General features: G+C 34.2%; 3 protein-coding genes across 3 annotated transcripts; 2 read left to right on the top strand and 1 right to left on the bottom strand.

Moving 5' to 3' along the window:
- The first annotated feature begins 470 nt into the window (after window positions 1-470).
- On the top strand, window positions 471-5563 carry LOC111012274 (internal alternative NAD(P)H-ubiquinone oxidoreductase A2, mitochondrial). Its single transcript, XM_022286359.2, has 9 exons — window positions 471-962; window positions 1924-2582; window positions 2981-3194; window positions 3287-3447; window positions 3545-3610; window positions 3704-3867; window positions 3994-4108; window positions 4237-4416; window positions 4514-5563. Exons 2-9 carry the CDS (start codon window positions 1995-1997, stop codon window positions 4667-4669), a joined length of 1644 nt encoding a protein of 547 aa, XP_022142051.1. The 5' UTR covers window positions 471-962; window positions 1924-1994; the 3' UTR covers window positions 4670-5563.
- An 11689-nt stretch (window positions 5564-17252) lies between these two features.
- LOC148213446 (uncharacterized) lies at window positions 17253-17892 on the top strand. Its single transcript, XM_088121391.1, has one exon. The coding sequence runs from the start codon at window positions 17339-17341 to the stop codon at window positions 17744-17746; it is 408 nt and encodes a 135-aa protein (XP_087977517.1). The 5' UTR covers window positions 17253-17338; the 3' UTR covers window positions 17747-17892.
- Window positions 17893-18478: 586 nt separating this feature from the next.
- LOC111012430 (secretory carrier-associated membrane protein 3) lies at window positions 18479-23853 on the bottom strand. Its single transcript, XM_022286576.2, has 12 exons — window positions 23527-23853; window positions 22244-22378; window positions 22094-22156; window positions 21659-21692; window positions 21015-21137; window positions 20698-20760; window positions 20495-20588; window positions 20054-20099; window positions 19870-19937; window positions 19480-19528; window positions 18964-19029; window positions 18479-18850 (listed from the first exon to the last, which is right to left on the bottom strand). The coding sequence occupies exons 1-12, from the start codon at window positions 23584-23586 to the stop codon at window positions 18764-18766; spliced, it is 888 nt and encodes a 295-aa protein (XP_022142268.1). The 5' UTR covers window positions 23587-23853; the 3' UTR covers window positions 18479-18763.
- Between the last annotated feature and the right edge of the window lie 214 nt (window positions 23854-24067).

Consider the following 24067-nt stretch of genomic DNA (forward strand, 5'->3'; position numbering starts at 1 on the left):
TTTCTAGTCTACTTTCCCAGAAAGTCGTTCAACTTCTCTTCCCATTGGCCGTTGGAAAATGCCACCTAATATGGAAAGTCTATTCCACCCTTTCTTTTGACCGAGTTAAATTATAAGTTGGGCTAAAAGATACTTTTTCTCCCCTGCATTTACTCGTAGTTTAAATTTTGTAATAATTTAGTCCTTATCATAAAAAAAATAAAGTTTCTTATACATGTAGATCGATAAACTGACGAATGACTAAATGTGTATATAAATTACAAAGACAGAATCGTTATATAATAAAAATCAACCTTTAATTTTGATGAGGATTTTAAATTATTACTAATTTGAAATTACATGGACTAAATCGTCTTAAATAAAATACAGAACCGAACATATTTTTTAATCTCATAGATTTGATTTTTTTAGATCAAGTTATCAAAAGATTCAAACTTTCAATTCTTGGTATGACAAATATTAACATGATTAAGCTTCGAACCTTTGAGTTGTCTCCTTCATTTTAGTATTAAAAAAATTGCCCATGTTTTAATTTGACGTCAAATACCTTTAAGACACAAAAGTTCAGAAATTTATTTAAGAAAATTAAAATATAGGACCAAATAAATACAACTTAAAAAATTTAAAGAGCCATAGTAATTTCCTCTTAAAAGAATATGGCATAAACCGATCAATAAGGAAAAAATCTAAAATTTAACATTTTGTCCTTCACTTTATGAAACGAGGTCGCCAGATGACTTACTTGCGCCTCAAGTCGTTGCAATTCTGGCCTCGGGTTGCTGTCCCTGCTTGTCTTTTTCACCGTATAACAAATATTTAACATATGGGTATTGATATTTTTCCTTGCATCAAAAAACCCCCAAAAGCGGCTTCTTCTTAAAAGGCCTCTCCACGGTCCTGGGATTTGCTCGCCTCTTGCTCCAGATCCCATTACGAGTTTACAACTACATCATCTGAAAAGGGTAACGCTCCTTTAACCCTTTACCACAAATCTTGTGCTCTTACTGCATTTGCTTCATGTTTCCTGTTTATTTTCTTTGTTGCATTTAACTGAGTAACCCTTTTTCTGTATCATTTTCTGTGGGTTGGTTGTATTTTTTCCTCTTCTTTTCTGTAGAATAAAAGAAATGATCTCGTCATGAAAGTGTTCATAGGAAAGCTCCAGTCCTTTTGTAGATCTTTTGTCCAAAATCCCATGGGAGCGGTTCCACGTTCTTCTCTTTGTCTTCAGCCCTTCAATATGTTAAAACAGTTGTTATGCTGCATGCCCATAATTTTTTTTCGCAGATAACTTGGCCCCGCTTTTATTCTTTTTATAATGTGCTTTAGATGGCATTGTTTTTTAAGGAAAGGCTGTAATGATTTTGAAGTTTCTTCCATTGCATATGCTGATCTCATTTGATGCCTATATGTTTCATTAATGTTGGGGGAACAGCGAATGCTATTATTGAATTATGCCATGTTCTTTAGTTGGTTGCGGTCTATTACTATGCAGCTAGAGATTTGATTGCGCTTGCTGAATTAAATAGTTTGATTCCTCAAATATATATCATTATTGTAATCCTAAGGTGTAAGGTCAAAGATTTCTAAATCATCCATAAGATGTTTAAATGTTGTACTCTAATATGGAATTAGTAACACTAAGGATCAGACATTTTTTGATGTAGTGAATGGAAGTAATTGTACAACTTTTGGTCAGAGAGAGAGCAATAGTTCAATTGGTTAGTGTTAATGCTCTAATATGCTTGTCTTTTCTCCCTTGGTTTTGTATCTGCCACCATGTGATGGGCAGGGCAAAGTTGTCTTTTGCTTGCTTGTCATGTAATGGTGAAGTCTACTTCCTATAAATTAGTCTAAGGTCATTTTATCATATTAGCTATTATAAAAGCTCATTCTCATTCTCTTTCATATTCTCAATTGCAGCAAATTAGGAGTACGGAATTTGGGTTCCATTCCAATAGAACAGGAAGGAATTACCAAATCTTGTTGTGAAGATGGTTTTTGCAAGGATTGCCAGTAAAGGACTGAGAATGTCCGGAACCACGTTCGGTATGCAATCGTGTCTCAAGGATACGTATTGCCCCGGAGCATCAACGTATAAATGTTTCATCCAACCATTAAATAATGTCACTAGAAATGGCAATATGTTGAACCTTCCTCACATGGCAAGGGTGAATCACATGGAATTTTGGAACAGGGGAATAAGAACAACGCCGCAGCACCAGTTTCCTTCAGCCGAAAGGGTTGTAGAGGAGTCTGATTTGGAGTGTGATGAGCCAACTTTTTGGCCTGGACTGGAAGCAACCAAGCCAGGGGAAAAGCCGAGGGTGGTCGTCCTCGGTACTGGCTGGGCTGCGTGTCGATTCCTCAAGGGGCTCGACACCAAGGTCTATGATGTTGTTTGCATATCACCTAGGAATCATATGGTGTTTACTCCTCTTCTTGCTTCAACTTGTGTTGGAACCTTGGAATTTCGGTCGGTAGCCGAGCCTGTCAGCATGATGCAAACGGCTTTAGCAAGGGATCCCAATTCTTACTTTTATCTGGCTTCTTGCAGGGGCATTGATACAAACAAGCACGAGGTTAGTTCTTTTTCCAATTTCTGCTTTACTGAGCTGCGAGTTATCAACTCTTTTTGAGTAATAAAATGGGTTTCTTACAAGAAAGAGTTGCTTCTGGGAAGGGTCCATAACTTCTAATCTAGCTTATCAGCCTCGTGACAATTTGACCGATCTTCTCTTGCTATGGGAACCAAATAAGAGGCTCGCAATGAAATGTAGTTGCCTTATAATTTTTCAATTCATCTTCATTTGATTGAAAATGATCGCCAGCTGATATAAATATTCATGTTCAAAACTGAAACAGAAGTAGAAAGCACTTCTTCACTTTATGCTGAATTATATAGCAGGCAAAAGAATGCGTCCTCATTGTTAGCTTCCCTATCGAAAAGATATAATCAGTTCTTTCATTCATTGATCAGGTGTTCTGTGAGACTGTTAGTAAGGGTGGACTACCTCAGGAGCCTTACCAATTTAGAGTTGCTTATGATAAGCTTGTGATTGCTGCTGGAGCTGAGCCCTTGACTTTTGGTATCAAGGGAGTGAAGGAACACGCCTTTTTCCTCCGCGAAGTAAATCATGCTCAAGAAATAAGGAAAAAGCTTCTTTTGAATCTAATGCTCTCTGAAAATCCAGGTTAACTGCGTCTTCAAATCATCACAGGTCCCAAACTGACACTAAAATAACCGGCTATGTTTTCTAACATTAGAGACTACTGTATCCTACAGGTATATCAGAGGAAGAGAAGAAGCGTCTTCTTCACTGTGTCGTTATCGGGGGTGGTCCAACAGGTGTCGAGTTTAGTGGTGAATTGAGCGACTTCATCATGAGGGACGTTCGAGATCGCCATACTCATGTCAAAGACGACATTAAAGTTACACTAATTGAGGTACCATACGTTTCCAACTCCGGACCACAACATTGCAAAGAAAATAGATACAATGTTTCAGCAATATTTGTTGGTTTTGACACTCTCCTCCAAACAGGCAAATGAGATTCTATCGTCTTTCGATGTCGGGCTACGGGAATATGCAACAAAGCACCTGACCAAGGTAGAATAGTATGCTTCAACTCCGACAAGTTACATGTTTTCTGCTTTGAATCTGTCTGTAATCTCCTAAAAGAAATTTCGTTTTGCTCATCAGTGTGGTGTTCGCTTAATGCGGGGTGTCGTAAAGGAAGTACATTCCAAGAAGATAGTTCTCAGTGATGGGACTGATGTTCCATATGGCCTCTTGGTCTGGTCTACGGGCGTCGGTCCCTCTGAATTCGTGAAATCACTTCATCTTCCAAAGGCCCCTGGTGGAAGGTATATATATATAAATAAGCTAACAAATCCCACAAATCACCATTCTCTTCAAGAAGATCCTCTTCTGGTTTCTTATATTACTGTCTACAATGTTTTTCAGCCAGTTAACAGTATTGAGTGGAACAGGATTGGCGTGGATGGATGGCTGCGAGTTCCTTCCGTGGAAGATGTTTTTGCACTTGGGGATTGCGCTGGCTTTCTTGAACAAACAGGAAGACCAGTTCTTCCTGCTCTAGCCCAGGTATGCAAAGATGAGAACTTTATATGGATGATGAAGCATAAATCGATAAACTAATTCCTCTAGTTAATGGCATTTCTGGGTTAAACTTAAAACCACCATTACCAATTTCTTCAATACTGTTCAAACAGGTTGCAGAAAGGGAAGGGAAGTATCTAGTAGAGCTGTTCAACAGAATTGGAAAACAGAATGGAGGCAAGGCCTCGAGTGCAAAGGACATTCCTTTGGGCAACCCTTTTGAATATAAACATCTGGGAAGCATGGCATCTGTCGGCCGTTACAAAGCTCTCGTCGATCTACGCCAGTCAAAGGTAAACGAACCAAAATTGCTTGGAATCAAACATCATTCTTGTTTTCTTCGAAGTTTACATGTCCTGATTTGTATAATTTGGGGGGAATTGGATATAGGATGCGAAAGGCATATCAATGGCAGGGTTCGTCAGCTGGTTCATATGGCGATCTGCTTATCTCACTCGTGTAATCAGCTGGAGAAACAGGTTCTATGTGGCTGTGAACTGGGCTACCACTCTTGTCTTTGGCAGAGACAACTCTCGGATTGGTTAAGGTTGAAGCCAACACAAACAAATCAAATCACCAACACGAACACGAACACGGAGTTTTCCCCATACCCATTTTTCGAGTATTCACAAAAGTTTTGATTCTTTCATTGTTTGATCTTTTCTCCCAATTCATACAGAGAGAGAATTTTGAAAGGCTATGTAAGAATTGCAATAAATAGTTGAAAAAAGCAAATATAATAGTATTTATATTGGTGGCGAATTTACAACCTCAATCTCTTCGACCTCAAAACTAACAGAAGAAAATAAATTGGCTAACGATTGTTTTCGAAGATATCTATGTTTCTCTATTTACAGTGCTTCCGCCATTAGCTGAGTTATGAAGAAAAGTGTTTGTGGCTGCTGTGGGAGAAGATGGAGGTGACAGTATGGGCCAGGCCCACCATGATTCCCATCTTCACCTGCCCTCTCTTCGGGATCAGACGACCGGAAAATCTCCTGCCCAATCTCTGACCGTTGATTTCGTTCATCCTCCTTGCTCCTTCACCACCACCCATCACTGCAAATTTCTTCTAGAGAGAGAAAATGAGAGAAAGTTGAAGTTTTTTTGGATGCTCTCAAAAGCCCACCTGAGCTGGATTTATATAGAGGCAGAGCCAATTCAAAGTATGTAGTTTAACTTTAGTTTAATAATTTTTTGCAGATAAGCCCTTGGTTTCTTGATTAATTTGCTATTCACTGGTTATGGTGTAGCTTTTTAAATGTTAGTTGGTGGTGGTCTTTGCTTTGGGCAACAGCTGTCTTGTTGGTTTTTTCATTTTGTGAAATTACCACTTTCTCCTCACACGTGGATCATAATGTTTAGAATTTTTCTGCACCCTAAGGGCGTTTCTGGTATTTCAGAAAAAAATGGGATTCGACCGAGGGAACAAGATAAAGGGTGAGGCAATCGTGTAATAAAATAATCAGAGTGGAGTTTTATTGTAATCAAGTTTTCTTGGTTTCTGCTTTTGAATCCAATTTTGACAAAAATAAATAAATAAAACGAGTCAATTTGCTTCCACTACCAGGAAAAAAAAGAAAAAAGAATCTCGGCGGTTGTAGCTGCCCCAGGCCCACACCCATGGGGCCACGGTGGCATTTTGTACACTTCACCTGGACCAGATGGCACCTCTTTCGGAGATATTAGCCGCTGGATTTTCTTGGGGCACCGCCGCCGCCGGAGGTTTTGTGGTGGTGGAAGGAAGGAAGTGGGACTTCACTTATTTTAATTCAATTATTGAATCGTTTCTTACTATATAAAAATATGTGGATCATACTTCTAGAAGTTCTTTTATTGATGTCATATTTTAAGATTAGTTTATGTTGGATAATTATTATTTTTAATAGGCTTTCTCAAAATTGTAAAATAATTTAGGTGGGTTTGATTCATGTTTCAGAAAGTGATATTTTGTCATGAAATTTCAGAAATTGGTTCAAATTTATTTATTAAACTTTTTTTTCTAGCTGAGATTCGAACTCACGATTTTTTCGTTTTTTCTAGCTAAGATTCGAACTCACAGTCTTTTATCGAAAATAGGTGCTTGAGCTATTCAGTACATGGATTTTCAAAAATACATAGTATGCTTCTATCTTTTTGATGTTGTATCTAATAAATTTCTAATTTATTAGACAAAAATTTATCCTAATTTTATTTTACTTTTTAAAAAATATCTAATTAGTTAGAAATCTATCAAACACAAAAATAAAACTTAAGAAATCAACTGGACACTTAAGCTTTAGAATACACACAAAATAAGAAAAGACCCGACAGTTTTTAAACTTTGTGAATCTATTAAATACAAAATTGAAAATTTAGAGACATTTTTTAGAATTCGAAATCTATCTGCACAAAACTAAAAGTTCATATACTAATACACTTTTGAAATTTAAATTTCAAAAACCAATTTTGAAAACATGTCAAATATCTTCAAAGTTCAAGAAAATATTAGGCATAATCATAGAAATTTAGAGATTAAACTTCAAATTTAACTTAAATGTTATTATATTTTTAAAATATTTACAAGCCACCTTATTATTATTGCAGGATAATATTATTGGTCAGAGGAGAGAGGTGAGACATAGAATTTTGAAAAATAAGTTGGATTCAGTCCAATGCACTTACTCAACAAAACTATTATTTTATTTAATTTTTTAAAATTTCTTTGACAGAGTGTTGGATTATGTTTAAGATTCGCATCCGTCTCATCAGATTTTGTCACTTCAAACTTCAAATGGCCATTCTGTCCTCTCAATCTCATCAATTTTTTATATTATATGGTTTCATGTATGGACTTTACATTATCGTTTAATCACACATTTAACATTTTTACCCTTTTAATTTTACTTTTGGGTATCAATACTTCTAATTTAAATTAAATATCTACTTTTATTACTTCACCTGCCATTTATTCATATAAAGAAACCTATTTAAACAATCCTAAAAATGGAATCAAATAAGTTGCAAATTTATCCGATGAGTTGCAAATGTTTGGATGGAACATTACACACAAAGATTATTTCATAATTCAATTTCTGCAATGTTATTTAATGTAAATTCAGATTAAAATAATTTCATGAGCATCCTACCCTACGATAATAATTCTTTACAATTTATTCGCAAAACATTAATACTCATGAACCCCTCTTCGATTATTTTTTTTCCCCTTCTGATTTTCGAGTAAATAATTCAACCGACACAAATGAGGAGTGGAAAATGAATCTAGAACAAGAATATTATTATTATTATTATTATTATTATTTAACAGTAAATTAAGCAATTAGGCTAATTTACAGACACCATCAGTCCTCTTACTAAACAAAAGTTATTAAAAAAAACCCATAAAAAATAATTAAAAAAATTTCACAAATACACAATTGAATGACGCCATGGAAAGGTCAGCTCAGTTTCTTCCTCATCTTTCAATTAACGAATCGGAAGATCTTAGCGTCTAATCGGTGACGTTCGATAATATTTGAACCGCTCACACTGGGAAAATCAGAACCGTCGATTTTAGGGGAAAAAAATCAACGCCTCCGATTAACTTGTTCGCTTCGCCGGCCACCGGAGTTATTTCCGGCCGCCGTTAGAGAACATAGAAGTGACAGAGTGGGCAATTCCCGCCATGATCGCCATTTTCACCTGGCCCCTCTTCGGGATCAGACGGTCGGAATATTTGCTCGACAAACGTCCACCGTTGATTGCGTCGCTCCTGGCACCGGCCATCTCAGATTTAGAGTGAGAAAGAAAGTAGAAAGCGCTGAAGAGAGAGAAATCCCGCAGAAGGAGAATTTATTGCTGATTATGATTATGATTCGAATTTTGTTTGTAATTCATATATATTTATACTAAGAAGAAATCCAAGTGCCAGAGGGCGAAATGACGAGCGTGCCCTTGGTTTTGTCTGAAATTACAACTTTCGGAACCCTGCCTAACTGGCGTCTTGGTTTTGCTTTTCTTGTTGCTTTCTATGATTGAGTTTTTGACTCCGCCCGTCTATGGTCAGTTTTGCAAAATCAAAATCAATCAAACTTATGCCTAATTTTACAATTTTGACCTTTTATCTTTAGTAGAGGTAGTGACGTCGTCTGTCCAGTCCATTGAAATGGTCCGTTTGAATTCAAGAGGATACAGTCAAATTACTTGACACACAAGCCCAAGTCTGAATTTGCTTTTATAATGAAGAAAAATTCAAATGTTGGAGTTTACTTGACAATCAATTCATTAAATAAGTTGCGGGATGTGTTACTTAAATCGCAAGGAAAATGAAAACTTCAATCGGATAGTAACAGGTCGGAATGGAAAGTTTAATGTGAATAGTAGAGTTGTTATATAGGAGTAAAAATAAAATCACACGTCACCTTCTTATTTTGTAACACGTGTTTGGGTCTTAGTTCGATCATGTTGAGGATGAGGAAGAACAAATCAACATGCATAAATGCAAAACGTAGCTCGGTCCAACATGTAAAAATTTCCTGCTAACAAAAAATTTGCTAACAATAGGCGGGACACTCAGTTCTGACCGATGATTTTCTAATTGTCAGTAGAAAATCAGTTCTGAATGAAAGATATAGATGTCGTAGTCATGCTCACCTCTATAAAAATCAAAGCCCCACCTTCTCAAATGTGTACAATCTCTCAGCATTCAACTCAACACCTTGAACGAAATATAAGATTAAGCTTTGAAGTGTAGACATAGTGGAACACCACATCGGTGCAAGGTGTTAAAGTACCAAATAACCTCAAAAACTTAAGTGGATAGGTTAAAGTAAATTTAACAATTTATAGATATATCAACATTAGATATATCAAGTGACGTAGCTTCGTGATATTTGTAAAAGTGTAAGGGTAATATTGACTTTTGACTGAGAATCAAACAAAGTGGCATTAATGTAATAAAAAAATTAAAATAAAATCGTTAATCACACGAGAAATCTACCTTTAAAAAAAGAAAAAGAAAATAGAAGATCTCGTCCTTTTTTGGTTAACTATTGAAAAAAAAAACGTGCTCATATGGCCACCACTACCAAAAAGAAAGGGATGATGGGTATCTGATGAAGCCAAGGCTGCCCCGCCACAGACGGTGGCTTTTTCTCCATTTATCGTGTTCACTTACCCTTAACCAAATTACACCACTTCTCAACAACTCTAAAAAATCACCTCTTTTCCAAACATAAGTTATCCCACATACTTGGAAAAATATTTAACTTGTAGCAAATAAATCAGTTTCAAAGTTATATATTTCATAAAATTATCAAAATTCATACTATGAATTTCGATAAACTCCCTCTATTAAAGGTAGATTTAACTTTTTAGCTCTAAGTTACGAAAAGTTGATTCAAGAACTAAAATTTTCATGGTAATCAATAATCAACTCTTATATTTTAGTCACGAATTTGAGTATAATTCAGTTATTAAAATTCTATATTCTTTATTTTAGGAAAAAATCTTTTTTCGATAGAGAAAAAATCAAGTATATTGTAAAAACTCTAAAAGTCAGAGAGAAAGAGAGGAATAATCATGAAAGCGAACTCATATTTGCATTAACCAAATTAATAATTAAGCACTAACAACAAAGTAGATTTTCAAAACAAAACAAAAGAAGATCAAAATTTTAAATCAGTTAATTAAACTTAGATTCCAAAAAAATGCAAAAGCAAACTTCAAATGGTCCATAGAACATGATTCTAAATTAGTGCACGTCACCCTCACTACTATGCTGATAAAGAGAATACGACAGAAAAAACGACCCTTCTTTTACCTTTTAAGTATAGCATTGAAAGCAATTAATATAATAAGAACAAAGATTAGCAAGTTGCAAATAATTGTGTGTTTCATTTCATTTTTTAATTCAAAGGACAAAAACCAGACACTGAATCTGAGAGGCTGCAGAATTGAAAGAGGGGTGTTGGGTTCAATGTATTGCTTTGAGATCTTATATTTAAGATAGATAAATAGATTTGGTTGTTTTTTTTTTTTTAATTTTGAAAGAAAAAAAATCATGAAGATTTGGTTTTAAATTGGTGGGATCGTGTTTATCAACATCAGGACATTTTTGCCCGTACCCTTCTTTTAATTTTACTTGTACCCACATTTCGATTTATTATTTATTATGTAACCAAATAATATATATTTGTCTTTTCAATTTGAATGTTGTATTTTGAAACAGTGCCAAACTGTCTGCCGCCGGTGTTGTGTTGTGTTTGTGTTATTGGTAATTAAAAATTATTTAGAGGGTTTTTTTTTTTGTTTAAATATGTTTGATGTAGTATGTATCTTTCTTAGAGTGAGGGCTATGAAATTTTTATTTTTATTTTTTTAATAAAGTGTATTATCGCTTTTTTAAGTCCGTAGAACTTTGTCCTTGAATAAGAAAGAAAACATTAAAAACATGAAAAGAAAATGCTCAAATATCAATGTCTATCTTCTATATAAGAATATTCTCTATTGTACGAAAATATACTTTTAACAATGAATAACAATTAGGATATGTAAAATTGAATTTTCTTTTACCGCTCAATAATTGAAGATGCTAAAATAATGTTACATTAAAGTTAAAGTTGTGTAGCCAAGTTTAACTATTAAAAAAAGATGGGATTAAAATGTAGTCACTATTAAATAAGACCTTAAATTAAAACATGAATAAATGTAATGATCAACGATAAAAATTATAATTCAAAATATATACCGAAATAGTATTTATCTTTCGTATTAATGTTCCAACGTATCTCAGTCCAACTCATAGCCATTGATTTTTTCAATCGTTCTTTTCGAACTGACCTATATCCATTGTTTTACTCGGTCATCAAATTGAGTGAATATATTTTATATTAATGTTATTGACCCGAGAGACGAAAATTGTGCCAATAAATTACCTAAAAAAAAACAAAATCTTCATTAATAAACATTCTCAACTTTTTACAAAGAAAGAAACCAAAAACAGCTCTCCATGCCCTTTCACTCTCATTAACTCGTAAAAAAAAAAGGGTGGGCCGGGCCGGTTCAGTGTGAGCCACCGCTCGGCGGCGTGGAGTCTAGCTCCGGCGAGTAGTGGGCGAGAAAATTGAAGCGACGGAATGAGCGAGGCCCACCATAATCCCCAATTTAACCTGCCCCCGCTTGGGAATCGGGCGGCCAGAACTCCTGGGAGAGAACGTGGCGCCGTTGATGTCGTCGCTTCTGCCACCGGCCATCTCTGAAATTTGTGCTTCCGGTAAGAACGTGTCGGCGGCGAGAGGATTGATTAATTATTAGCCTCTGAAAAAACTGAAACTGAAATCTGGACTTGGAAGGCGAAACGAGAGCGTTGGGAAATTTATAGAGAGGAGAAAAGGGGGACAGAATAAAGCAAACGAGGTGAAGAAAATGAACATTATTGAGAGATTTTATTTTATTTTTTTAATTTAAATTTAAATTTTGATAATGGTTCACATGGCGAATTGGTACAGAGACGGTGGGTTACGCGCCATGACAGCGCTGCTTTGTCCCCCACGGTCACACTCTCTAACCATAAGATTCGATATTATTTATTAAAAAAAATGAGAAAAAAAAAGGACGAAGCAAAATCTGTTAAATTGAATATATAAATTAGTGAAAAGAATCCCCAAACAAAACAAAGCCCACTTTTAACTTTACGAAAAGGAAAAAAAGAAAAGAAAAGATTCACATGATTCAACACAAGTTCAACGTGAAACACACATATAATGCAATACAATACAGAGATTTTAAGAGAGAGAAGAAGAAGGTGAACTGGAAAGCCCAACTCAAGGGGAAAGCCAATGCGGGACTTTTGTGGGCCTCCAAGCCCAATAATATTTATGCTAACAAGGGAAAAAAAGTTTCTCTAAATTCCAGTGAGATTAATTAAGGTACGTGAAAGCTTGCCGTAATAAAGAGAGAAAAAGAGAAAAACAAAGCTCATGTGATATAAATCGTGCAAATTTTATGTTAAATGCAACAAAAAGATTAACCGCGGTGACAAAAACAAAATACAGCTCTTTACCTTTGATGTTAGATATTCGAATTCTAATCTCATATGGTTGAATTGAAAGAAGAAAAAAAAAATGAATATGTATTTATAAAAGTATCTTACTTTTTCTTTTTGAAAAAATGTCAGAATAGTGGTTTGGTCGGTCTCTCTGATTGTATAAGTTTACCCTTTATTCTATTTTAAAAGTTTTCAAAATCTAATCCTATATATAGATATTTTCTTTGTGCTATAATTCCTTTTAATAAAAATATATTGCATATTAGATTTAGGGGCTAAAATTCAAAATTTAATGAATATAAAAATCAATAAATAAAAATAAAAGTTTAAGCCTTTAAACTATTAACTAGAAGAAGGAAGGGGCAACATGAACTTAGCTCAACCGCACATGTCTTTGACCAATAAATTATGGACATAAGTTTGAATCTTCTAGTCTCCACTTATTGTACTAATATAAGGATAAAAGTAAATAACCTATTCATGTTCTTTTTTTTTTTTTTATAATAAAGATACCTAATCAATAGTTGATGAGGTTAATTAAAGTTATAATTATAATTTGATAATCAATAAAATTTGAATATTATTAATTACATGCTTATGTGTAGCCTTTAGTTCTCAAATTAATCTGACTTTTTTCCCGACAACTTGTTTGCTGGTTAAGGTGCTTGGACTAAATTATCATTATCATGATATAATTAAATATTCATCTCAAATTAGCTTTCGTATAAATTTTGATATTTGTCTATTTATCCGTGTTTATGGCATCATGCACAGTTGTCAGCGTTTTATTAACTTGAGCAATACTAAAGATATTAATAATTTTTTATTGGCCGAAAATTAAAATTTCAATTTATGATATTATATAACCAAAAAAAGATATTATTACAGTCCTATAGACAAAAATTAATTAATGTGAAAAACGTATTAAAAAAATGTGAATTTAAACAAAATTTAATGGATCAAGACATAAATATTATAGATTCTAAACCTATCCATTCTTACATGAATGGCAATACTTGAGAAGAAATATATATACACATTAAAAATTTTGGATTTCCCACCTACCTTATCCTTATAAGAAAAAGAAAAACATGGTTTGTTTGAAAGCAACCCACTTAATGAATTCTTTTGTATTTTTTTTAGTACCACTATTAATGAATTCTTTTTTTTTTTTTGAGTACCACTAATGAATTATATTATTTTAGGGTCCACTTGCCAAATTTTCAAATCTTTACGGTATAAGTCAGACCCACTTGTCAATTGTCCACCATCTATCATCATAAATCGCAACCTTGGTTGAGCTAACATAAGCATAATTCAATTTATTCCTTCCATCATTTTGATTCATAAACATACATTTTAGTTTATATATTTTTGAAACGTTTGTTTTGATTCCTGCATTTTTAAAATGTAACTGTTTTAGTCTCTTCATTTTCATTTTTATCTCACTTATTTCTATTTTAGTCTATTGGTTCTTGTACTTTTAAATTTTAATATGACGCATTTCACTCGTTATGTTTTATTTTTTAATATGTAGCCATTAATAAATTTATATTAAATAGTTTTAATGTGTATAAAATTTGTGTTAAAATTTTGTAAATATGGACCAAAACAATCACTTTTTAAAAGTACGTAGACTAAACGTATATTTGAAAGCACACACAATTACTAAAATGAACAAGAATTGAAAGAACGTTTTTCAAAATATCGTAACCAAAATAAAGAGGATATGAAAATACGAGACTGAATCTTTCCAATAATGTTACTAAAAATTACTAATCCAGTTACTCGAAACTCCACATGATGATTCTATACTGAATTAGTAAGTGAGTGCTTGTTGGGTAATTTGAAAATTATATGTTGAAAAGGCTATTCATTACGTTGACATTTTTCTTCTTCAACGTGGGAAGTGGAACCATCTCAATACCTTTATCCCACATTTCCCCTCATGACATAGTCAATAAGATGCCTTATCTTATCCCCATCCATATTTTTCTTGCCAAGGATTTTTGTTCCTATTTCCCCCTTCTCTTATAAAAAGATAAAAAAGAAAGAAAACCACGTATATATTGAAGTGAAGGTTACGAATCGTGGAGTTTGAATCTATTCCCACTAAATTATTTTTGAATTTTCTCGACTTGTTTGGATCAATTGGCCAACCTGTGATGATTCAAACCTTGTTTGTAGTGCTCGTGACATTAAAATTTGGTAAATTTAAATATTTTTTTTATCACCATACTCCTTATTAGTATACTCGTATCTAAAAAGGGCAATATAATGAGTACTAAAAACTTTTAATTCCTAAAAAAAGGCAGTGAACTGAATACATTAATGCAACTTAAGAAGTCAAAATAGTAATTAATATACAACCTCAACTACCAAATAATTGAAAAGTCAAAGTGATATGTACCTTAAATTTCAAAGTGGGAAAACCTCCATTTTTTTCTTTTAGTACAGAGCTCCCATTCATTAGGAAAGAAAAAAGTGATATTGAACCACACAAAAAAATATTTTTAAAAGATTAAAAATAAATTTTAAAAAAAAATATAATTATGTAGTGTCATATGATCAATTACTAGTTTGAATCTTCTGATCCTAGTTTATTATGTTATATCTAAAAAGAAAATCATGATTTACTCTTAATCTTGAAGAGAAAAACCAAAAATCAGATGAAAAAAAGATTTGAGATACTTTTCATTTTTGTCATGTAAAAAATTTATTGTCCATATATTATATGGTGTTTTGTCAAAGGTTGAAATTCAAAAAGAGGATGTGCATTATGAAGGTTCTCCATATTTAATGAATTGTTAGTTGGGAGTTGCTAAACTTAATGAAACTCGATCTTCTTATTATCTGCATTGCCAATTGCCCATTGGCTGTCTTCTATTATACTCTTATTTGATATAGTTGACAATATTTTTAAACTAACATTTTCTTTATATATATATATATATATATATATATATATATATATATATATATATATATTTTACGGGTGAGATATGAGAATTCCTAACTCTAACATTTTATAATGTCTTAATCAATTGATATGTGCTCAAGTTGACTACAAATTCTATAATTTTGAAAGAGATAATAACTAAAAACTTTCTTGAAAATATTCGTGCAATCAACTCCAAAATTTTTTATTTGTTTATGCTCTATTATGTTGTGGGACGAATGATTACCTGATTATGGGACAAGAAAATTGGGAGGCTACTAAGTTGGATCTTTCAAAAAGGATCAAACTCGAACTAGGCAAATAGACTGAGCTCTGACCTACATGGAGATTTTGTTTGGAGATGGGATCGAGAAGGGACTCACCCTGACTCTTCCCCTTGATTCCACGTGACAGCCCGATGTGTCCAGCCTAACAGAGCAACATATACAAATCGACAAGCTGACACGTTCCAGGCGGTCAAGCACTTGTACGACCCTATATGAGTACAGTCCGATTGTCCCATCGATTAAAAGGTACTTCTATGGAAGGGTGGAGAAAAAGTCATTATAAGGTGCACGTAAAATCTTTTTTCTAGTCCCAACTTTCTTCAATTCTTACACTAATTTAGGCATCAAAGTATTGTAGGCCTAACATCGAATTGGTGTGAGAGTTTTTCTAACATCACAATTGTAGTTAAGAATGAATAATGTCCATATAGAGTAAATATTTTTTGGCACCCCTCTAGTTAAAAATTAAGTGATGAAGGAAAGAAAAATGACCCCTCTAGTAGAAAATTTAGAAGGACAAAAAATGAACGTTTCAATTTAAAAAATAATATAGAGACCAAAATAAACTAAAACCATGAATTAAAATAGATTTTTGCCCCAGAAAAAATAGTATTTATTATTTATTTTAGTACAACTGAATTTAATCTCCAACATTTAGATATCTGGTATTTATTAATTTTTTGTAGTACAACTGAATTTAATCTCCAATATTTAGAAAAGAAGCAAGATGTCGCTGAGCCAATATCTGATTAATAAATACTGATAAATGATATTTATTTTTGATGTAATATCTACGGAACAAAGTAAAGTATCTCTATAAATTAAAAAATATATATATAAATAAAAAAAATAAAAAACCCAAAATCAACTCCGTGAAGAGCTGAAAATGCCTTGAGGACCCCATTCTCATGCCTCCACTCTTCCATTTTATATATATTTTCATTATTAAAAATCATACTCATTGAGTATCATTATTTTCTCTCACGAATTATATACTAATATTTTCTCTTATAAATCATATATTCTAATTCTCTACCTTAGTTTTTTTTTTCTTTCTTTGTCCCTTTAGTATTGAAGATTCAATAGTTATATCCTCTTATCTACATTGGTAAGATCGAATTATAGATTTACAATACCTAGTCTTGGTTTTAAAATCTTAACATTGGCAAGCAACTGATTTATTTATTTGATAAAATACGCTCGTGAGTCTTTGATCCCTAAAATCCTAATACGACCGTTAATTGACTAATGAAAATATAACTGAATTAATTAAGTGGATGAATTAGAATACCAATTTTATATGAATTTTAGATGAGCTGCAAAAAAAATAAAAAAAATCTTTTTTATTTTTATTTATTCCTTACCGAACATCGTAATTCCTTATTTTTTCCTCTCTCATTCTCTACTTCTTTCACATCCTCCTCTTCAAGAACTTTGTTGGCCGCCATTGTTGAGGAAGTTTGAAGTTATGAAGGTAGTGGGGATAGGAAGTTGAGGGGGAGGGTGGATGATTTTGTAGAGATTTAGAGAACCAGATGAGAATCAGCGAACTAAAAAAAGAAAGAGAAATGCATTGGAATACCGATGTGTACTACGGATAAGATTTTTAACAAATTAAAAAAATTAAAATGTCAAAATTTCATAGATGAAATAGATACTTGTTTCAAACTTTACGAATAAAAAATTATATTTATGTCAACTGAACATAATTGAACTAGTTAAGATATTTATCTTCGAGAGAATTCAAATCCCGAGCTCGATCCTACTAAAAAAAAGGAGAATCATATTTATATTTCACTTGTTTGAAAATTTAACAAAAAATGTGAAAGAAGTCCATTAATGAGGAGCCAACTGCCCCTGCAATGTCCATAAATGCATTTGCTGCCTCCCACTATCTCCTTACCCACTTCCCCTTCTCTATTTCAACCCTCTCCCTAACTAATTCCTAAATCAAATCAAATCAAATGATTCACTCCATGGCCATTCCCACTTTTCTCATCGCCCTCCTCCTCCTCTCGCCGGCCTACTCTCTCGCCGCCGCCTCTCGGAAGGACGGCGGCTTCGACGGGGTCTTCGGACCCGGTGGCGACGGGTTCGGCGACATACCCGGATTCGGAAAGGGCTGGGACAGGGGCATCGTCGGCGGGGGATACGGCGGCGGTTACGGCGGCCCCAAAGGCGGGTACGGGAAGGGCGGCATCATAAGGAAACCCGTCGTGTGTAAAGATAAAGGTCCTTGTTACAATAAGAAGGTCACGTGTCCGGCCAAGTGCTTCTCCTCCTACAGCCGATCGGGCAAGGGCTACGGCGGCGGCGGCGGCGGTGGTGGCTGCACCATCGACTGCACTAAGAAATGTATCGGCTACTGCTAGACACAGCCGGTGGCCAGTAAAAGTATCTACTATATAATTAGTAAGCTTTATTTTAATGGAGAAAAAAAAAAGTTATGTACTGCAGTTTTTACTAGACTGATATATAATTAATTATATAAGATGTTATGTGATATGAGTTTTTATTATTCCCCTGTTGCTTATAAAATTATAGTTCTCTCATTTCTGCACTAAGAAAGTGTTTGATCGGTTCTATTTTGATGCATCCATCCATCTTCCAGATTCTATATATAATTAGGTTGATAAATTTGTGGATTGTAAAAAAATTATCCTATAGTTTAAGAGATTTCAGAGAAGTTTTTACATTCTAAACATAAGATTAGGGGTTTGATTTGAATAATTAAAATTAAAGTCGGTTTGATTTGATGCCTGAAATCATCAAGAAATTTGATTTTTCAAGTGGGCGGTTGGAAAGGTAAGTTCTGTTTTTGAATGAGTAAATGGGAAAAGAACAAATTCAAGAAAAAGATGAATCCCGTTCAGATTAAAGACAAATCCACGTGCCCAACTCAAGTGTGGACTCAGTGGCCAAATAAGATTATTTGCACAGTGAGTGCTCAGAGTATTGATTTCTTTGTTGACAAATTTTGCAGTGGAAATAATAATGACACTTTTTCTGGCTAATTTAAATAAAAGAGAACATCATATCACAATTAACATCATCATAGCAACATTTCTTTGCAAATTAATTGAACAGGCATTTGAACAAATGAAGACAGCAAATTTTCTCAATCGACTTGTAAAAATTGAACTCAGAAACCATTCAATCTCAACATTCTAACAGTACGGTCTATGAAAGTGACAACTACCACTAGCATCAAATTACATCAGGGGGTAGAAAAACATACGCTGGAATTGGCTGGTAAAAATGAAGCAATATAACCGAACAGCCATCAACCTAAGGCAAACAGTAAGCTTAACCACAGCCAGTGGCCAAGCACATATACAACCTATATTCTCGAAAGAACTTCGTCGTTTTGGTTCTATGCTACCATGGCATCACAGGGCTGCCCTCACAGCGCCTCTGGCAGCTTCCCGCTTCATCTGAGCTGCTTTACCGCTGCCTCGGAAATACATGTATACTTGCTGAATGACAAAAGAGAGACCAGTGGACAATTGTAGAGAGATGAATTAGCAATTCAGTCGTTTAACATCTGTAATAAGCGAATGAACAAAAAAAAGGGAGAGACGCAATCGACCTGAATAACCCAGATGCTGAGAACTGATTCAAGGCAGAATAATCCAAAACCAATGAAATAGAATATCTGCAACAAACAGGAAAATATGAGGTCAAGCCTCCAGCGGACACGCAAATTATTTTGTTAGGAGGATGTAAGAAAAACTACCAACTTGACCTTTAGCCAAGTGTTACAAAATTGAGGCTACATATTATTATTTATTTGGCAGCATAAATCCTAGTCCAGCCGCTTATTCAGCTTATTTCCTTATTATTACTTATTACTAAAATCATAGCTTGCCAAAAATACTTATAAACCATAACCTCTCCCCATATATCTCTACAATGCGTGTTTGAGGGCCAGATAAGTAATCTGAGGTTGTTTCAAAAAAAAAAAAAGTAATCTGAGGTTGAGGGATTTAAATAAAAAAAATTAATTGAGGGGTTGAAAATCGAGTAGACGGATATTCTCTTGAGAAGGTCAAAAGAGAATCCCCCCGAATCATGAGCTAAAAACTTCTTTAAAAAATATACTTACCCCAACCAAGACTTGTGCACCAATAAGATCTATTGCAGGTAAAATGCCACTGTTACAACCCAAAACAAAAATTGTTAGTAGCAAGAAAAAAAAACTCTGGAAGTTCTACGACAGAGTAATATCTAGGAACAATCCAAGTTCATGCCTATCTCAAAGAGCATTCAACAAGTAACCAACCCAACCATGCAATATATGACACTGGAGAACGTTGGAAGTAAAATATTCAGATCAATAGACAAAATATAGCCAAGATGGAGATGTAAATTAGCCCTTCTTCATATATGCACCGACTCAAACATTTTAAAGCTTCATCAACCGGACCATAAAGCTAACACTTAAAACACAAACTCACAGCAAACAGAATAAAATAGTTAATATTAAGGAACATACGTCAGAGATTTTCCCTTGAAGACTATTGGAGGTGCTACGGCAGCAAAGATACAGAAACCAATATGAAGCTGTAAGGAAAAAAAATCAACAAGATCTTAATGAAAAAAGGTCCTTCAATTTTCAAACGCAAAATTACTACTTGGGATGAATGCTAAAATGACTAAGCAATGCAAAATAGCTTTACCAAATAGAACATAAAAAACCAGCCAAACTTCATAGCACTTTCACTCCTGCAACAATAAAGAGAAAAGAATGATCATTAATAGCAATACTTCGGTGGTAATATGTAATAACACTACACACACACAGAAAAGGTAAGAGAAAAACTTTGTATAGGTTCCACCTTCAGACGTTGGGAGCTTTATCAAATATATGCCTATATAGATATACACTCATTTAAAAATCTATTCGACTGATCCACTGTTTCTCTAGAATCTAGAACTATAAGTATATCATTTTTTCCTATAAGAAAACAATATTGAAGTTTAGTATTTAGCCAAATTATTTCTTTAAGAAACCAGTCTCGAACAACAACAAATTATTTGAACAAGTAAAACCAAAGCAATCCCATTCAAATGAAAGAGGGGAGCGCACAGACAAGCTAAAGATGAAGAAAGGTACTTACCTAGATGCATTATAAAGTGGGCGATACCACAAGAAATACCCTCCTGGAACCCCAGAAATGAAATAGATGATAGCAAGGAACCAGATTTTTACCCCTGCAACCAAAAAAATGTTAAAATGATAAGAACAAAAATTTTAGACATTCAGGAAAACAATTAATTCCTACAGATAAAGCATTTTTGCAAAAATGATATTTCAACCTACCTTCTCCCTTGATCCATGCCGTAGAAACAGCTACTATGTTCCAGAGGAGGCAAAGAGTCAGTCCTGTAATCACCACCAGAACAAGAAATGCCTTCTATGTCAATGGATCTCATAAAAGATTATGTTGTAATATATGGGTCCCTTTATTTTGGGGGGGGGGGGGGGGGGGGGGGGGGGGTGGTTGGCGCTAGTTGACTTGTACAACTATTATCTTCAATTTTGCAACAAAAGTGTCAAATAGTAAGCTTCAATAACAGTGCCCATATAACAACCTACAGACAAGAGAACAAATCAAGATAGTTCATAAGTTCACATACCCAACAACGTGGTAAATGCAACATACTGCAATCTTTGCAGATGAATTGGAATATCATTTGCAATATCATGATGAATAATCGGGAAAAAAGGTGGCCAATTTTTCTCCTCCAGAACAATTCCAGCTGCAAAACAAGGAGAACAAATCAGGTCATAAGACCTTTGACACCGGTGAACATAATTAGTTTTGAAGTGTTCAGTATTGCAAAATAGATGTGATCTAGAATGTGCTTTCTGTCTTCAATATTTTGTGGCATATTTCTTAATCCACCTTCGAGGTGGTTGTTGATAACAAGCTTGACAAGCAATTCAATTCTAGAGTGATTTTAGAGGGAACCTACTCATCATCTGAATTCCAATTGGAACACAAAAACTTGACCGTTTTCAGAGTAATGCGTACTTCTTGTACTATGATTATACATGCTATGGTATCAAATCCTCCGATGGGATGAATTTTCCCAATTTTTTTAATGTAAAATTATATTTAAGTATTGTGTGCAATAATATCTATGTAAACAAAAATAGTTTAATTAAACTTCTTTAAACCGAAGTCATGATCTCAGGATGACAGATTGCTGCTAAGTTTATGAAATATATTCTGAGAATTTTACACTGACAACTCCGCATCAACAGCAAAACAAGTTACCTCGATTTGCAGCATCTTCTCTCCGTTTTACTTCCTGCATTTAATCAAGAATCTTGAAGAATTAAATCAAGTCATAAGGATGCCTACGCACAAAATCATTTCAAGGAGTAGAGGAAAAGATGACAAAAGGGACTTAGTTTTGGAATATGGCAATTCAATATCATGTATATATTGAAATAACACCAGAGCCTTTTTTTTTCCAATAACACCAGAGCTTGGTTCACTTGTCGTGGTTAAATTGTATGATAAATTCATAAGATTTGCCAAAATCAATTTATTTTAGTTTCAATATATAATTGTAACATTAATCTAAATTAAACAAGGAAATGATGCTGATTCTTTACCAATGAGAATCAAGTTTGAAATCAGTCACCAAAGTAACAACTGCAAAATGATAACCTATTAAAAAAAATTTGGACTTTCTACGAAAATCACCTGTTCCCGCCTTCTCAATTCAGCCTCTTTAACTTGGAGCTCCTTCTCTTTCTTCTTCAAATCCTAAAATTTTCAGAGCTAGTACAATTAGAAAATCCAGGAGATTACTGATAGAATAAAGGATAAGGTACACACTAAAAACCCAAAAACCTTAGATTTCGTTCCATCAGAATTTGAATCAAGCGGTATGTCAACTGTTGCGCCACGACCATAATTAAAATCAATGGGTTCTGGAGGAAGAGGTGAAAGCCTGGAATTTGTGGCAGGGGCAACACTCCCATGATTCTGGAAATTTACCAATAATACATTGGGTCAAAAAATTGGTAAATAAGTTCAGAAAGATAACATTTTAATCAAATAAGGACTGTACTACACCACAATCATCTTAATGGATACAACAGATGAATTAAACCATTAAAACCAGGTTGAATTTAAGACCACATGTTAAAAGCTTTTCAGCTTATCCATATACTAATGAATGAACAGTTATTGACAAAAATGTAGTAAATAAAGAGCAAGAATCACATATTAGCTGGGAAGACTGGAAAAATAAGAAAAATAAAATGCTCGATAGTCAAGAAATTCAATTTTACATTTTTATTCGTATAGTTGAAACGTGTAGACGTTTTTTTTCTTTTACAAAATTGGAAACTTGAAACTGGAAAAAAAAAATAGCGAAGGCAGCAACTTATTCAACAAAGTTGCAAGGTTATCCAAACACGATGAACGGAATACTTAAATCTCTTTCCCTTATCAATTTTTCTTTTGTTTTGGGGGGGAGCAACTAGCTACTGCAGCAGCTTAATATAAAATATTAGATTCCTTCTCTCATATGAAAAAAAAGCACCTCCGTCATAATTTGATTGCCCTAATGTCTTCACCCAACTGCCGGAACCTGGTTTAAAGATGGATCGAAAAGTGGGTTTATAAGCTGAACACCGAAATGTCTACAATAGAGCGCCGACAGTATATATGCCAATAAACCCATAAATTCAAGACCGAAATCCAAAAATAGCATGAGTTTCCAAGTTATTGGATATCCATCTTTATGAAACCGAACCTATCAACCATAGCATCTTTGAACCGCCATCAAGTCCGTAATTCATGTTGAGAAAAACCAAAATATTGGGGGAAAGATCCTCTACGCGCTTCTCTTTCAGAGAATTCCGAAAATAAAAATAAAATAAAAGAGATCTAATCCAACCATCAAAAACAAAGTAGCACAAATCCACTAAGCTGAACGGAAATCCGAATCAATCGCACACTCAACCAACCTTGTCTATTGAATAGAAAATCACAACCAACCCAACATATACTGTTGACCAGCACTTCAATTTCGCAAAATACCCGGAACCAACCAAATACACTAAGAAGTTAGAAGCAAATTCGAGTAAAATTCGACACCACGATCATCAAAGATAGATAAAACTCACTGCGAATGGGTTGACTTCCTCTTCTTCATCGAAAGGGTTTCTTTCGTACCGACCAGCCATGGCGGAAGTGGTTGAAGACGCAAGCTAGAGTCGCAGAACCTCAGATCTGATTTGAACAGAGGAAGATTGAAAAAAAAAAAGCTTAGGGAGGAAGCAATTCGAAGCCCGAGCCCGAAGAACTTTGACGGTTCAATTGGGAAAATGGACTTTCGGAAGAATTAGAAAATCGAATCGATAGAGAGAGAAAAAAGAGGGAGTAGTTGTCTTTTAGTCAGCTTAAAACCTTTCGGACGGGAGGAATTAAATTCAGAGGAAACAGCGGGAGAAAAAACCACAGAGAACACCAAATAAGATTTTTACAAAATTTTAAATAAAAATGTCAGTTGAAAATCTTTTATATTTTAATTTCCAAGAAAATAAAAATTCTCATACCGGCAGGCGAATGGGCCCACTCGGCATGCAACCCTTTTTTTTTCTTTTCTTTTTTTTTAATTTTGTTACTATTTCTCTTGTTCGACGGCTGGCAGCTTAAGAAGTTCCG

The sequence above is a fragment of the Momordica charantia genome (genome assembly GCF_013281855.1).
Source record: "Momordica charantia cultivar OHB3-1 chromosome 1 unlocalized genomic scaffold, Mcharantia_2.0 BLBB01000001.1, whole genome shotgun sequence".
Lineage (NCBI taxonomy): Eukaryota > Viridiplantae > Streptophyta > Magnoliopsida > Cucurbitales > Cucurbitaceae > Momordica > Momordica charantia.

Coding starts and splice junctions, on each gene's coding strand:
- LOC148213446 (XM_088121391.1), top strand. CDS start 17,339: ATGATTCACTCCATGGCCATTCCCACTTTTCTCATCGCCCTCCTCCTC.
- LOC111012430 (XM_022286576.2), bottom strand. CDS start 23,586: ATGGCTGGTCGGTACGAAAGAAACCCTTTCGATGAAGAAGAGGAAGTC. Junction 22,157..22,243: donor CTGATGGAACGAAATCTAAG/GTTTTTGGGTTT, acceptor TGAAAATTTTAG/GATTTGAAGAAGAAAGAGAA. Junction 20,761..21,014: donor TGCATTTACCACGTTGTTGG/GTATGTGAACTT, acceptor TGGTGATTACAG/GACTGACTCTTTGCCTCCTC.
- LOC111012274 (XM_022286359.2), top strand. CDS start 1,995: ATGGTTTTTGCAAGGATTGCCAGTAAAGGACTGAGAATGTCCGGAACC. Junction 3,611..3,703: donor CAACAAAGCACCTGACCAAG/GTAGAATAGTAT, acceptor TTTGCTCATCAG/TGTGGTGTTCGCTTAATGCG. Junction 4,417..4,513: donor TCGATCTACGCCAGTCAAAG/GTAAACGAACCA, acceptor AATTGGATATAG/GATGCGAAAGGCATATCAAT.